Genomic DNA, 16,678 nt, shown 5'->3' with positions numbered 1-16,678 from the left:
AGCAATCTCCCCTCCATAAACCTTGTCATCATGTCCTAAGGGTGATACTAACAATAGTTTGTTCCAGGCATGATAAATCTGAGAACAGCATGAGAGGAAAACAGACGGAAGGAAGGGGTGGGGAGGGGGCTCAGCTCCACTCCCCAATATTTGATATCTAAGAACAGGATATGATTACAGTCAGTCAAGTGTGTCCAACATACTATTAACAAACGTGAGGTTAAGTCAACAGAAGAGAAGGGGGTGGGGTGGGGTGGGGCTCAGCTCCATTCCCCAATATTTGATATCTAAGAACAGGATATGATTACAGTCAGTCAAGTGTATCAAACAAACTATTAACAAACGTGAGGTAAAGTCAACAGAAGAGAAGGGGATGGGGTGGTGCTCAGCTCCATTCCCCAATGACTGATATCTAGGAACAGGATATGATTACAGTCAGTCAAATGTCATTTCAAACAAAGTATTAACATACGTGATCAGAAATTTATCTAATTTATAGGAAGCAGAATTTTCAGCCATTTGCAGTAACACACCATTCCTTTTCAAAACTTTTGTATAACAGAAACGAGGATAAGTTACTTAAGAAAAATTTTGTACAAACTCTTTCATTTTTTTTCATAAGTCTGAACAGTCAAATAAAAAATCGTTTTTATGATAGTACGTACTCCAGTTAACAGGTCACAGTAACATTAGCCATTTCTGCCTCTCCTTGAAATTGATTCTTGATTAGTCATTAGTCATTTATTCATGAGTAAAACGCTTTTCATTCACGTGCAAATTATTTAACACATCTTTACGTAAAAAAATTGGGAATAGAACACTCGCTTTCATAAAGAGGGCAAGGACTTTGAAAATAGGCTAATGTACTGCAAGAGAAATGTAGAAAATTTAATGTTGCTTTTCAGCCAGATCTCCTTATGAATATTAATTTCTCCTCAGAATAGGATAGTAACAAAAACAGTTTTTGCATTGTTTTTCTTCCCCCTGCAGGAATATGTAGTGAACCTTTTCATGGCTGCCGCAGCACCATCACCGCTGGCCAGTTCTGTGGAGAAGGCAAATGGAGCCAAGCTCAGCAGGCTTCTCATCGACGGTGGAACAACAGTTCTTAGGAAGATTTTTGATGGTCATCATCCTCCTGCAAACTTGATTACTGACTTAAATGCTAATTACTCCATTCTTAACAATCTCTTACGCCGTCGAATTCTAAATAGCCGTCAGTGGGACAAACTATTTCCACCTGGTGGAGTCCCTCCAGACTCCAACACCTTTGACATCACTCTTTTGTTTCTCCTTCTGACTAATATTTGTGGACTTACCCCTCCCCCCTCAGGATGGCATACTAAACCACCCTCAAGTGACACGTCTCATGAGGCTAACCTTGCACGGGTTAAGTTCTATCGAAATGTCTTATATGGTCATGTGACTACCACTGGTGTTGATACACCAACGTTCTTTGCTCTGTGGACTGAAATTAGTAGTGTTCTTGTGAGTCTTGGTCTCGATCAGGCGGAAGTAGATAGGTTGAAGGCAGAGAAAGGTGGAGAGCAAGATTATATTGACGTGTTGATTGAGTGGGCTGACAGTGAAGAGGTTATTAAGTCACAGTTGAAAAACATATATCAGTCTCAGAGCAAAACGAATCAAGCAGTTGAGGATGTACGTCTGGCCCAGGCCAAGACACTGCAAAGCGTTGATGAAGTTTGTCAGAACGTGAAAGAGGTTGAAGCGGGTCTCAAGGAAGTAAAAGAAACAGTGAAGAGTTTAAGAGACGGAAGAAACAAGGACATGTCAGAAGAGGTCCTTCAAAAACTTGCTAAGTCGGAATTCAGAGGAGACATTGAGCATTATGCGGAACGATTTCAAGAAGGCACCCGTGAGTGGGTCTTTGACAGAGTTCAGAACTGGCTGGATGAGAGAAGTTCTCAAAACCGTGTGATGGTGATCAGTGGAAATGCAGGGATGGGAAAATCAGTCATCGCAGCTGTTACTTGCAAGAGAATGCAAGAGGCTGGCAGGTTGTCAGGAAGCCATTTTTGTCAGTATAACAATGTACGCTACTGTAAGCCTCAGTTGATGATTCAGTCACTTGCCTGTCACTTGTCCCGTGCCCTGCCAGAGTACAAGCAAGCTCTAGTGGAACAGCTGTCAAGAAATCTGGGTACAGATCTCCACAGTATGGGTGTGGAGGAGTTGTTTGCGCTGCTTTTTAAGGAACCTCTTAGTGCTGTAGGTGATCCAGGAAGAAACATGCTCATGGTAATAGATGGCTTGGATGAAAGCGAATATCAAGGACGAAATGATCTTCTTGATGTGGTTGCAAATCAGTTTTGTAAGCTTCCTATCTGGATTCGTTTTCTTGTTACGACGCGTCCAGCCTTAAACATTGCAGAGAAACTTAAACATTTGAATCCGCTTAAACTGAAGGCTAATGATAAAGAGAATCTAGAAGATGTCAGAGTATTATGCGTAAAAAGACTTCAACGCGTGGTCGAACTAGAGAATATGAGCGAGTTCATAGAGCAACTAGTGTTGAAATCTGAAGGACTGATGCTGTACGCTCATTTTCTCATATTGGCAATTACTGAAAATGCATCAATTTCCCACGAGGGAGACCTTGTCGGCAGTTCACCCTCAGGAATTACTGCCGTGTATCATTCCTATTTCAAACGTTTGGAACTTGAACTCTTAAAGGAACTTAACATCAGGGAAGAAAATTTCCTGAATCTGTTATCTGCCGTTACCGCTTCAAGGGGGCCCCTGCCAGTGGGGTTTGTTTCTAAAGTATTAGTGCCAAGTACCGTTTCACCACTAACAAGACGTAAATTACTGAGAGCCTTGAGCAGTGTGTCTGCACTTCTCCCCATCCGTGATGATTGTCTTCACGTCATTCACAAGTCAGTTAAAGACTGGTTAACAGACATTTCATGTTATGGAGAGCATGAATTCATCATGGATGAAAACGAGGGTCATCGCTTACTTGCGGACCTGTGTACTGAAGAACTTGAAAATCTAAAGCTTAAAGGTGTCGATAACCTTCAGTTTAGCGCCACTGAGATGTACGCTTTGTATCATGGTGCACATCACATGCTACACGAAGGCGTCAAGAGAGATGCACATAAGCTGGGCGAACTGACAAAAGCCTACATTATTGATTTAGAAGTAGTGTATGCCAAGACCTTCGTGAACAGCACAATAGCGGCTGAAGACCTTGTGTGGCTTAAAGAGCAGGGGATTTTTGCGTTGTTATCAAAAGATAACCAAAGTATCGTGGACACCTTGTTGTTTGTATTGAGGAAGTACCTCCGTTTATTTACGGACACCCCTCGCAGGTTTCTTCAAACCATACTTAACCAAGGAGGAAAAGTGTTGAGTGCTGAGGCGTCAAATCTTTTACGAAATAGGTATCCTGAAATACCATATATGGACGTTGTTCGTAAGGAGACGCTGCAGGGAGGTGTTTTAACGCGATTTGAATGTTCATCTACCGTGATCTGTTTGGACGTCTCTCCACAGTTGGATTATATGGTTTGTGAATGTGATGACAGAATGTTGCAGCTGTGGTCACTCCATACTGGCAGGCTAGTGTGGACACGCCCGGTCGTAGTAGAGAAGAGTTTTCATTTCAAGGTGCTCGGGCGCGGCGTGTTTAGAAATTTACCTTCAGGAAATGGGTCGTCATTTTACCGCTCTGTTGTTTTCCACCCTAGAAAGGAATGTATTTTACCTGGGATTCTAAGTCAGGCCTATACTATGGACGGAGACTTGAAACCGCTCTTTCCCGAATGTAACTGTAGATTCTCAGTTTGCTCTATTTCAGGCGACAAGACCAAGATTCTAACTAATTGTCTTGAGAGTTCTAAATGCCTTTTGTTGTGGAGTTTAGAAAATGGTTCAGTGGTTGATCGAATCCTTGAAGATGAAGACATTTTATCTTTTGCATGGTCTGGTGATGGAAGGCTTCTTGCAATTTCACATTCTTCGGGAGTGATTAGTTTGTATGATGTGATGTGTAATTTCAGAAAACTAACACAAATTGCTACCCCAGAAGTATGTGGCATGGTAAAGTTTGCACTTGATCATCGATTAATTTTGTGTTGCGCTGTAATCGACGGAGTTCCAAGCTCCTTTTCTTGTCTCAAAGTTGTAAAGGAAGCAAACAACACATTTTCCTTAACGATTGTGTCTGGTGATTCCGAGACTTTTGAATCTTTTAAGGATTGTGGGTTTTTATTTGGCGATCTTATGTCCACAAAACTTTATTCGTTTCCACTGATGTTTGGTCTTGACAAGCAACGTCACCTAGAATTCTTGTCGAATGCAATAGATATGGTGGATAGCAAATACGTAAACAGAAACAATCAAGACTTACATACCGAGGCTACTGGGATAACACTCAGTTTTGATGGCCAGACCGTGTTTGTTGCAAGTGCGATATCAGTCACTGCTTATGATATGTCGAGTGGGAAGCTTAAAGCTGAGATATACTGCGAGTGGATGCCAGGACGGTACCGTCCTTTGTGTCCTGTTAGAGGTGGAGTCCTAATCTTAACGGATGACAGCACTGTTGAGTTGTGGAGTGGTAACCTCGTTAAACAAATCAAAACATGGACCAACTTGCCTGGAGTCCAACAACTGATCCCTATATCAGAGGAACGAGTAGCAGTCGTAGGAGAGGTTGATGTGAAAGTTCTAGATACAGGCAGTGGAATAGTTGTATCAACAATCACAGTTTTACAAGGAAGAGTTCTTACCTGCAACACTAAATGTCAGCTGTTAATTGTAAGGACATTTGAAGCATTGGTGTTTGTTCGTTCTGGTCGTTGGTCTCTTCAGCTTTTGGATGGCGAAACAGTTGTTTGGAGATGGAAAGACATTGAAAGCAACCCTGACTGGGTTAAGGCTGTGGCTTTCTCACCTATGGAACAGTTCCTTGTTGTTGGCACGACTGACGACATCTTAGTGTTGGATCCCGAAACAGGAAACACGCTCCGTACTTTAGGTCTTTCATTTTCCCTTCCTCTTCATTGCACGTTTACCAGTGACGACACATGCGTCACTTCTGGTTTTGATTCAGTTCTTCGGCTATTTAACGTCAAATCTGGTGAACTTCTAACTGAAATTGATGTGGAAAGTCGCGTGAACTGTTTAGCAGCCTGTCCCGTCAATCGTGTTTTCGCCATCGGCCTGCGAGACTCCACACCTAATTTCAAAGTTATCAGGGTGCATTTGCCGCTGGGCGAAGGCCGTGAAAACATGAAAAGGTAAACTGACAGTGTTTAAGTGAGAATTTTTTTTGCTTAAAGGCTTGCCCTAAATGTTAGTGATTTATCTCCTTTTTTGTCCATACCTTTACGGTGGATTCATTTGCAGCATACGCGTATAAGCAGGCAATTTGCTCGTGAGAAGTTTTGTTTTAATGGGCAAATGCGTGGGTTATACGCATATGCTGTAAATGAATTTGCTCTCTGAATGATGTCCAACGCAGATGTAACGATACCTTATTTCTTATTTTTTTAGGGGTCCCTCTGGAGCCACATTGTACAAAGAGGAGAGATTAGATCCACCAGAGCAAGTATGTTTCCGCGTAGGTTATGGTATAAACTATGTAGAAACATTTAAATACGGATATGAATGTTTAATAGATTCAAATCGCACTAAGAACAAATATGTTTCTTTTTAGCTATGGGAAAGTCTGGTTAAATATTCAACTTTTTAATTGACTTTGAAATATGTCATGAATCAATAAATATTCTGCAACTATCCCCTGAAGGGGAGGGGAGTAGTGGTGGAAAAAATATACCGAGACGCTAAGTGTTGAGGTATATATCTAGCGCTGTTCACCGACCCTGAGGGGGATAGTTGTTTTAGTATTTACCAAATCGGTTGGATAAAAAATGAAAACAAGTACCTTTTTGTAAATTAAAAATGTCACTGAATAGGTTTTTTTTTTTTTTTTACAATTTACAAACATTCTGGGGATTTTTTTCAAGTGCATTCTTCGATTTTGTTGCAAGTTCAGCATGAAAATAATTTTCTACCCGTACCAGTAGACACCGACAAGGCAAAGTTAGTGGCTTTCTTGGTATTTGTTTGTACGACTGCTTCATTTATCGCTCGAATTTCGTGTTCTGAAATGTCTCGAAGCGAGACGCCATCTTAGCTCCGGTCACAAAACAGTGAATAGCCAATAGCCAAGGATATTCCGAGTTACGGGAGCCAATCAAAACGCGCGAAAAGTGCTATTCACCGATTTGGTAAATACTAAAATTAAAATCAATTTTTAGTTATAATATTGGATAATACGACAATGGCGAAGGAAGATCGATCAGCCTTTATCAGAAAGCGTTTCTAATCGAGTTACTTAGTTGGAGAGAAAGTAGCCTACGTAGCAAGCGTTTTCTCGCGAGGTTCGTCTAGAAAGCTGGGACAAGAGCAAAAAAAAAAAATGAATGACGGGGGAGGGGGAGGGGAATGAAGGAACTGCTTGCCCGCAAACCCCACGATTTTGGGTCTAATACAGGGTGTCCACTTAGTGTACTTGAGCTTAATACAGGTCACATTTGTTTCCAGAATAACCAACAAGCCAATGGAATAGAAGGAAAACAGCAATCAGAAAATTTGCAAGAAGTAATTAAGAATAGTAACTACAATCTTGGACAAAACTGTTGAGAAAATTGCATACTTGGGAAGCATTTTTCTAATCATCGTAGCTGTACCGGTTCTTTCGTCTCCCCCTTCCCCTGAAAGCAATGTTGTTGTGTATTCAAAAGAAAGCCTGATCCCTGGGCGTTTGTAGGAAGCAACATTGAATTGGAGGAAGGGGTTTTGTTTCCGCAAAGGCGTCGTTTTGGAAATATTTTTGTTGCGTAGGAAAGTGGACATGATGGGGAAAACTTTCTCAAGTAGTTTTGTCCGGGATTGTAGCAGTCACTGAATATGGCTTAGAACGATATGAAAAATAATACAGATCGAGGAAGGTGGTCAGGCGAGGAGAATAACTCCCTCCAATAACTTCGTAATTATTCATTAAATTATTGAAATCATAGGAAAACCGAACCCACTAGTTATTTTATTATTCATTTAAAAATATTTCACACTTAAAAGCATGCTTTCCTCGATCGATGTCATCATAACATAGGAGGGAAGAATCCGAAATTCACGATAGAGCGGGATGTAGTCTAGCAGATATTCGGCCTCAAATACCAGTTATCATCAGTGCTATTTTTACTGTGCTAGTTATGTTTTAGGAAATAGCGTGACCATTTTTTTTTTTTTTTGCAAAACAAATCAACTGCACCACGCATTCTGTTGTGACACCCGTTATGTAATCAGATTTCGGCATGTTATATGGTATATTTCTTGTCCAAAGCAGAAAAAAGTAATTCGTTAGCTCTAACTGATTGCGTGAATACTTTTTTTTGTAGGCAAACAGGAATTCTCAACTTGAGAAAAAAAGCCGGTGAGTCTTCTATTAAATGGTTTTTTGTTGTTTTTTCTTTGTTTCCCTCACCTGAATTCAGCTGTTGAGCCTTTGATCCGAGATACAATAATGACAACACAAAGACTGTTACTCTAAGCAATGCATAGGAAGGTAAATTACAAAAACCGAACAAAATTTTAATCCTGGTTTAGCGCTGATCGACCTTTCAGGAACCGGGCCCTGGTGAAAAGCACGTTTAGTTGACCTATGAATTATTTCATATATTGACAAGCAGTATATTCATCTGCAGTTTTTAATTATGACAGCCGCTAGAGCTGCTGTGGTAATTTTGAGGGTGTTATTAATTAATTTGTCATTTCGAGTAAAATCGTTAACTTAAAATATGACAAAGTGCAAAACCTTTTGTGCGAAAACGAGTGTCATTTGCGTGACTACTGAAAAGTACTTTTATATCAGAAAACTTCTGAAATAGGCTACCCGGCCCTCCGTTTTTGAAGCCTTTTCGCAGGTTATATTGAAATTGCTATGGTACTACCATGTAAAAATAATGGGGGTGCTCATAGCACCTTCAGGGAGGAAAATTTGTAGCTTTGTATCCGAGAACCGTAAGAGCTGCCGTATGTTCTTAAAGTGTAAAAAATTAATGGAAATTTCTGTTACAATTATTCTACACTCTGTAATCTGTCACAAAATTATTATTCTTGATTTCCTCTTTCTTGCCCGTTCACAAAGGTCTTTCTGAAAGCGCGCGTTCTTATGACAGGAAAGGCAGACGTCAGACGTGTCCAAAGAGAATTATATTCAGTTGTAGCTGTGTGTTACTAGTATGATTTTACCTGCTAAGTGTAATAAAAGCGCGGCAAATTTCTTGTTTGTACTACAGTCAAACCTGTGTCACCCTTGGGAAATGGTAACGTGACCGTTATATACAAAGTGACTGCTATACATTTGCTGAAAATATAAGGCAATTGAAAATTTCGGGAAGTTGTCCGGTGACCGCTATATACAGGGCCGTTATATACAGGTTTGAATTTATTTAATATGTACAGGGGCACCCAACGGGAAATTTTGAGACAACAAAGCATGAATAAAGCTTTCTGAAGCCATTTTAAGCATTTTGGGAAATTGTTGGGAAAAATTCCTCACTCCCAGTAAAACTGATGAAAGAGTTCCCAGCCAGCAAGGTGCACCTACAACCTGTAATTTGAATTACTGGGAAGTTTCCCAGAGGCTTATGTCCAGACCTTATTTGCCAGTTTGGGTGTGGTCATAGGGCAAAATTCAACCCTTCAGTTGGCCGGGGGAGAGGTTTCTGACAAATAGCACATAGCAGCTATTCTAGACATCAAATCCCCACAGACTTTATGAATTGTGTATTTCCCAAAAACACTTTCCTTCCGAGGACTTATTACCTTTCCCAAATCTCCCAGCCAGTAAAAATTTGCCTGAAGAACAGATATTTTGGGGAACAGATCCGTTGGGTGCCCCTGTATGTAGTCAAGAAACCTCGCGACAAGCTCGTGCTAACAATACTTTCTTCCATAATTTTTTAGTAGTACCAGCGGAGCAACATTGGGTGGAGAGAAGAGTTCATATTCGGCACAGCAAGTATGTATAAGTTGTTTGGTTTTGGTATAAACTAGAAACAATTAATATTGATTGACTGAATGCTTCGACTGATACTAAGCGCGGTTGGAGCAAGTAATTCTCCAAAAAGTTGAAGAAGTTTGGTTGGATATAAAGCTCGCTCTAAAACTGAGTTTACTTGTAAACAATGTGTTGTTAACTAATATTGCTCAGTTATCTTAATCTGGACAGTACATTAATGATTCTGAAGATCAACGGGAAGGAAAAAGAATCCGAGGTTAGGAAAGCATCGGTAGCACGCGGACCAAGTAAATCAAAACGGAAGAAATAATCACGGTTGAATTTTTTCTAGAATAAGGAACAAGCCAAAGGGAGAAGTGAAGAAGAGCAAACAGAAAATATGCAAGAGGTAACTAATGATGATAATCACGGGTTACTATTTTAATCGACTTACTATTAATTGTCTATCTAATAGCATCCTCAACCCCAAGTAGTACTTTAAAACGTTTATGTCTCTTTTCAGTTTCAGAAAATGAACTGTTTTTTTCCTCGAAATGCGGTTCACACCTATCTAATCATATTTTTGCGTATTCGTATTATTATTTTTTCTAGTACGTCAGTTATTTGGTCTTTGCATACCGATAGCTGTGATCTTTTTCTCCTTTAATATCTTGAGTTTTACTCTACCAAAACAGCTAAGTTGCCGTTCCTCTCTTGTGTGTGACGCAATCGTGGGTAATTTTCCATAGTACATTTATTGACCATCACTGACGTCAATAATAAAAAACATTGCAAACATCTTCCAAATTTGGCAAAGGGTTGTTGGGAATGATCGCTAACTGTGTAAAGAACTAGGTTGAGTTTGATCGTCCGGGTGAACGTAGTACTTAATAGGACTTTTGTTGTTGACAATGACTGACGTTTTAAGAACCTGCGGTAGTCATCTTCCGAGTCAAAGTGTTTTGTATCACTTCAGTTGATGGTATTATGGCACAGGTTGTCGAAACGTCAGTCACTGTCAACAACAACAGTCCTATTCAGGACTACGTTTACCCGGACGATCAAACTCAACCTACTAATGAAATGACTCCTGGATTCAAATTTTTCGCAAGGCCATCACGAAAAATAGTTAATTTGTACATTTTGAATGTGCGTTCATTCCTGGACTTATGACCAAGCGAAATAGAACAGTAGATATAATTTAATTTTAACTTCTTTCCAGGGCGACCTGAAACACTCTGAAGTTCAAAGAGGCGAAAAGCGAAAGGAAAATGAGCAAGAGGTTAGTTGTTAGGGAGATAATTAAGAAGTTGAAGCTTGGTGTAAGATTTTGTCTATTAAAGACATAATTCTTATTCATATTATGTTTTAACTCCATTTATTCTTGCTTCAGCTTTTCCAACAGTTACGCTTTGCTCAATTTACACATTTTCTCTTCTGACAAGTTTCAAGTATTTAGTCGCATTTATTCATTCATGCCTGTTTACTTAACTACTAATATCCCTTATAAATCTAGCCCTAGGTTTAACATACTGTACTTGGCCTTGTATGTTGTTATAATTTTGAACTTTTGTTAATGGCAAAGTTTCTCCTAGAGTCCGTTGAAATCACGTTGTCAGACATTCGCGCAGTTGCTGCCGAAGCCACGAACGCCGTAAGACTAATTCTGTGGAAAGAATATCAATGATCTAGATATGTGTTAAATAATCAGTTCCTTTCATAGTCAGCACTTTCTTAAATGTTACCATACCACAATATAGGATGCCATACTTAGAGATTTTGGGCAAATCTTGTATCTTTTTAACACGCGACTACGTACCTGCCATGCATATGTACGGCTTTTAACACAAGTGAATTAAATACAATAAGCCCATTTATACGAGGAAAAATAAGACGCGTCTTAAATAAGACGCGAACTGTACCATTTATACGAGCATGTCTTATCTAATAAGACGCGTCTTAGCTAAGCCGCGTCTTATTTTAGACGAAATGTGCCGTTTATACGGAAAGTTCGCGTCTTATGTAAGACGCGTCTTATTTTTCTTCGTATAAATGGCCCTATTGAGTTAGACAAATAAGAGAATTTTCGGTTGCCGGTTCTACAGTTTCGGGGTCATGGTCTAGGGTTCGAGGGTTAACATGTGTGATTAAATGGAAAAAGACATCCGATAAGGTAATTTCTACATTCAAACGTCAAAACAACAATATTCTAGCTTCTAACCAGTCAGAAACCTGGCATATTCTCAACGGCCGTTTTGATTCGATAGGGCATCATTCTCTTATTGAAGTTGTTAATAGAATTCAACTCAATGGCGACAAGAAGCTTCCTCCTTGTGTATTTATAGCTCTTACGGCCAGTTCACATGGAGGTGGGGGACCTCAGGTAGGTGAGGTAACACGCTTAGGTGGGGTAACCCACCTGTCCATATAATCTCTCATGTGATCACCCCACTTATCATGTAAACGTGATCAAATTAAAATGAGAGATTATATGGACAGGCTGGTTACCCCATCTAAGCAGGTACCTCGCCTACCTCGGGTCCCCCACCTCCATGTAAACAGGCCCTTTAAAAGGCATTTTATACTAGCATCATTTATGCTGAATTTTATAACGAAAACTTGGCCATATTTTTATGGAATTCAAGGGTTTCTTAATAAATGGGTTTCTCCCTATTTATATGATCGTTATCAATCTCAGCGACTCAGGTTGGCGCAGACATTTCTAAGAAAGAGCGGTGTCTGTACCCGCTTTAGGAACTTAATTGTTCCTGTTGTGTGTTAATTGGAAAAACAATTTATAGCTTTAACTTATTTACTAATGACATAAATTGACTCGACGCTTAAAAGGGCTAGAAATCACTTCAAAGTATTGTCAATGAGGAGAAGTTTAAACAGTCTGTTCTGCTATGCAATGTAACATCCTCAAACATTTAAGGTTTATTTATGGACTCTACAAAAAATATATCATCATTACACCTTGATTTTCTGCAGTATACACTTGATAACTAATCGTAAAAAACACGTTTATTATTTTAATTCGGCGTTACATTTCAGGATGAAAAACAGAGCGCAGATCGAAAGAGACACAAAGAGAACTGAAGATGAGCCAGAGGTTAGTAAAATGTAAGAAAAGACAAAGAAGGACAAACTTGAAAGCCTTTCTTGTATCTTTAAGGTCGGTAATAAAAGTAATTCATGCACCAATGTTGTTAACGGTTTTGTTTTGGCTGACACTTATTACTGGCCTCAAGGAGGTCAGATTACTGGAGGTTCGATTTCAAAAACATGTTACAGAGACACTTTTTTGACAGGGGTGGGGGCGGTGGGGAAGGTTAGGGTCATAACAAAGGAAGATTCATATCAGTTGACGAAAAAACAACTTCATATCAGTGGCTCCATCAAAGCCTTGGTGGGTTTCTAAGCCTCTGCGTAACTTTGTTACAAATCTTCATGACTGAAAACGTTTTCACCTTGCCCTATAAATGACCAATCAGACAGATAGTGTGAATCTACTGAATACCACTAACTCAATGTGACTTACGTGCAGGTTGTCGAAGTGTTACAGTTAATGTGTTATTTGACTTGACTAAATTTTCGATATCAAAGACTCAACTAGGAATTGAACTGACGGTAATAGCAACAGGCAAAATTAACTCACTGAAAGCTGATGGTCAATCAAATTTCACAGTTTCTCTTAAGCTACGGTACATTTACATTTGTAAGAAAGTCAACTGAGTACAAGAAAGGGACTCGGCTCCTTTGCGCTAATGGAAATATTAAAGCCCACATATTAAGGCGGTGTTACACTGGACAATGCGGGATCGTGTCGACGATTTTTTTTTCTTTTAGTGTCGCATCGAGACTACGACACAGTTTAAAATATAAACTTGTGACCTCGTCTAACACCGCCCCTACACTTAGCCCAGCGGATTTTGGCTTGCCTGAGGGGGGGGAGTGGGTTGGGTGTAAAAGGTTGCAATGTTTAATGTTTAACATATGTTATGTTTTCTACAATTTTAGACGTGTCCTATTATGTTGGGGGAGATACAAGATAATGCAATCGCTCTGTGCCTTCAGGACACGACCTTTGTTGTTTATTTGGAAACAGATTCAAACAGTAATGACTACTAGCTAGGTTTTTGTAGTTTAATCGAGTCTTTTTTTAGTAATGTAGGCCTTTTTTCAAAAATACCATAATACTCTTTGTTGTTCCTTCAAAATTTTGCGTAAGCATTGTTTTCAATTTCTCTCGGGACTTACAATCACCCCAAGAGAAATTGAAAACAATGCTTACGCAGAATTTTGGAGGGACAACAAAGGAACTATTGTTTTTTTTTTAAAAAAGCCGACTGTATCTAGTTGAGTGGTCATAAATTTCAGAGATTTAATCAAACTTTGCATGACAGTGATGTTGTGCTGATGATATGACGGGCATTTGTAGGTAAAGAGACGTTTAGGGCCTGTTTACATGGAGGTGGTGGACGCCAGGTAAGTGAGGTGGGGTAACCCACCTGCATGTCAATATAATCTCTCATTTCAATTTGATCACGTTTTCTCGATAGGTGGGGTGGTGACTTTGGGTCCCCTATCTCAATGTAAACAGACCCGTAGTATCAATAAATCTGAACAGGCGGATTCAATTGTAAACCAGTTTTATGTTCGTGTCTTTAGAGATAACCATATTTTTTGATTGCGGCAAAAAAGAATATTTTTCTTCTCTCTAGAGCTGAGGAGACATTTTGGTAACATTTTATAAAGAATTCTCCTCTGAGGATCATAGCTAGCTCGGTGACAAGGTACCATTAACAGTTGTAGAATTCCGTCACCGTGGATCATAGTGCCTCGACAAGATGATGTTACTACAACATGCGTTTTCATGGTTTATAAAATGATCAGAAAAAATTCAGTCGGTAGTTTGGGAAACTGAAAAGTAGGTTAGGTCATTCTAGGGATTGTTTGTAACTGATCAAGTAGAGTAAGTTAAACTTGGCATTGTTCAAAAAACGTAATTACACTGATAACAACGTGTATTTCTTAGTGAAAATTAGGTCTGGTTAAACCAGGACACTGTGCTGTATTTCATGCAATCAGGGCATTTAACTTTTGTAGGAGAATGTGATAGCACGGTTGCGATAGTACTCAAAAAGTACTAAGAAACATTAACATAGTTTATGTATCATTAGATGAAAGCATGAATCTCACATTTTATTATCAAATGGCTGACCCTGACTGACATACACAAGTATAAATTTAATAATAGACCAATTTCGACATATTGAAATTCATACTTGGCTCCGACGCTTGGGGAAATCAGTAAAACAACAGAAACGGATTATTCATTATTGAGCCTCAAGATGATTTCTCTTGTTTTATTCCCCCAAGCCTCAGTGCCAAGTCTGAATTTTAATATATAGACGTTGGTCTAAAATGTTTGTAACATGGTTCTCGTTAGCACTGTTTTATTGCAGTAGTTCAGTTTAACATAAGGTAATTCTTACAACTTGTATGATTTTTTAAGGAAGAGTAGTTTTGTAAAATTAAGGTAGAATATAAGAACCTAGTAAGGAAGGATTCCAGTTACATAATAATTTTGAAAGGCTGAAAATTTTTTCCCAAGCCATTTCTCGCACTATTTGTATCAGTTTTTAAGGAAAAATATGGAAAGGATAGTTTTTATGCACTTTTTCTCGGCTGATCATTGAAAACCTAGGCCCAATCACTAGGAGCTCTGGTTTTGAAAAATTGTAGAAGGTCAGTTTAGAAATTTAAAAAATGTAAAAGTATCTTAGAACTGACCAGTATTATAAGAGTAATGATTATCATTATAGATTTCTTATCACCGCATTTGATGAGTCAAACATTTTGTAATAGAAATAAGAGATGATCTCTGTCAGGTCAGATTCAAAAGAGGTGGTAAAATGTAAGCCACAAGTATTGAGGTAATAACAGTGACAAAAAGACTGGGCCGAAAATATTAGGACCTACTTAGGAAGAAAAACTGTAAGAGTATGCTTGGAAAAAAAAAAGACCTAGAAAACCTAAACAAACAATCTTACCATCAGGGAGAAAAAGATTGAGTGTGGCTTTAGTTTGGCTTTTTTCGAAGAGCTTCTGATAAATGAGTCCCATTCAGTTGTCCAGACGGAAGAGAGATCGCATGCAGTTACAGAGTCCAGCTACAAACAAAGCCTACAAGAAGAACCTAAACATATGTACATTCAATAACAACAGCAAGCGGAAGATACAGTTCAAGTTGGCAAGTTATTACGAAAAAGGCTCAGATTCATCAAGATTGTATTCTCACTACATCTTTGGTTTGCCTAGCAAGTTTTCTTCTTGACAAGAATAAACGGCAAGACGTATCTTCAGTATCCAGCCTTTTGTCCTTGTGGAAGAATACATCAAAAGCATTCTAGGATCACTGATTCCACACTCAACACAGTGAAGGCAGATCTGTTAGAGCTGTTTCAGTAATTTTGCCACATTGAGTTTGAAGAAAAGCTTATATGAACATGTGGACAATGTTGCCATGGATTCACTGCTGGGACTCCAGCATGATAACTGTTGCATCATGTGTACAGCTGTCGTAAGGAATTCGGAAGTTAAAACCAAAGCCAGATTCCTTAATTATACAAAGACCTTCAAATTTCATAACGAGTTAAATGCCTGATGCTGAAAAGTCTGAAAGCATTCTCTCAATGCCAAACTACGACTATCCTTCCTTTTAAACAGCAAGACATTTCTATCATGGAAAAGAAGATTGTTTAAAATGGTTCCACCTTAAAAAACAAGGACCTTTCAAGAAGCAGAACATACTTAATTATTGTTGCAACAACAGAGTTACGTCCTGGTAGCTGTTCCATCAACGAATTAAATCACCTCAAAGAACAACATACGGGAGCCACTTGACATTCAACTAAAACTGAGATCGTTCACAAATGCCCAAGTGAACTTGACTGTCTTATTTATAAGGTGCTCTTCTCTACCGACATGATCATGAAACCAAAATTATACAAACAATTTAACTCTCGTTGCGCAAAGTAGTTTCAATATCCCGAAAAATGTGATAAACTTATTTTGTTGTGAGTTATGTGATTGTCTAAAACAAATTTTCACTGGTTGTTGATTTCTGCCATTTTTATTGCCTTGACGCTTAAAAGTTACCAGGTATAACGTAGTATTTAGAAACATATATGCTTATTCTCTTTAATGGCTATGGTTTTAAGGAAAATCATTGCGGTAGAGCTTATGAAAATAAAGTAAAATGTGTTGACATGACGTCTGTTTGGGCTTTCTGTTTGTATTAAATGAAGTAGACACGCGAGTAAGGAACGCGCCCCACGCGAGTAAGGAACGCGCCACACGCGAGTAAGGAACGAAGCGCGAAGAATGTATGCATGAGAGGCTATATATGAAGGAAAGAGTTACAGAAATGGTGAGAACATGTTTTAAGCTGCTCGGTAAAAACTTGCAACGCACGCAGTAAAGCAGTCCATCTATGAAAGAAAGTGACGGGGTCTATATCTTGGAGGAATTATTTCAAAACTAAAAATGTAAGAACATTCCTTGCTTTATTATGCAGTCTTTTCTTGGAAAAAAGGTTGGAAATGCTCAGCGATGAGAAAATCGACTGAGTGTAATTGTTTT

The 16,678-nt window shown here is 39.0% G+C and overlaps 2 protein-coding genes across 4 annotated transcripts in view; both read left to right on the top strand.

Annotated features, from left to right (window-relative positions):
• Positions 1–16,678, top strand: part of LOC140948076 (uncharacterized) — a 137,769-nt gene that overhangs the window by 7,175 nt on the left and 113,916 nt on the right. The gene's annotated exons all lie outside the window — the stretch shown is intronic.
• On the top strand, positions 993–16,365 carry LOC140927746 (uncharacterized). The gene is made up of 9 exons (XM_073377433.1): positions 993–5,264; positions 5,521–5,575; positions 6,574–6,630; positions 7,428–7,462; positions 8,998–9,052; positions 9,384–9,440; positions 10,254–10,313; positions 12,086–12,143; positions 13,052–16,365. Exons 1-8 carry the CDS (start codon positions 1,012–1,014, stop codon positions 12,128–12,130), a joined length of 4,617 nt encoding a protein of 1,538 aa, XP_073233534.1. The 5' UTR covers positions 993–1,011; the 3' UTR covers positions 12,131–12,143; positions 13,052–16,365.

Source organism: Porites lutea, chromosome 1 (assembly GCF_958299795.1).
Source record: "Porites lutea chromosome 1, jaPorLute2.1, whole genome shotgun sequence".
Classification (NCBI taxonomy): Eukaryota; Metazoa; Cnidaria; class Anthozoa; order Scleractinia; family Poritidae; genus Porites; species Porites lutea.
The sequence above is the reverse complement of the archived record's forward strand: the minus strand, read 5'-3'. Positions and strand labels throughout refer to the sequence as shown.

What these genes read in the sequence shown, in the direction of transcription:
- LOC140927746 (XM_073377433.1), top strand. Translation starts at nt 1,012, where the DNA reads ATGGCTGCCGCAGCACCATCACCGCTGGCCAGTTCTGTGGAGAAGGCA. An exon ending in GGCCGTGAAAACATGAAAAG is followed by an intron (nt 5,265 to 5,520) that starts GTAAACTGACAG and finishes TTATTTTTTTAG; the next exon opens with GGGTCCCTCTGGAGCCACAT. An exon ending in CAACTTGAGAAAAAAAGCCG is followed by an intron (nt 7,463 to 8,997) that starts GTGAGTCTTCTA and finishes ATAATTTTTTAG; the next exon opens with TAGTACCAGCGGAGCAACAT.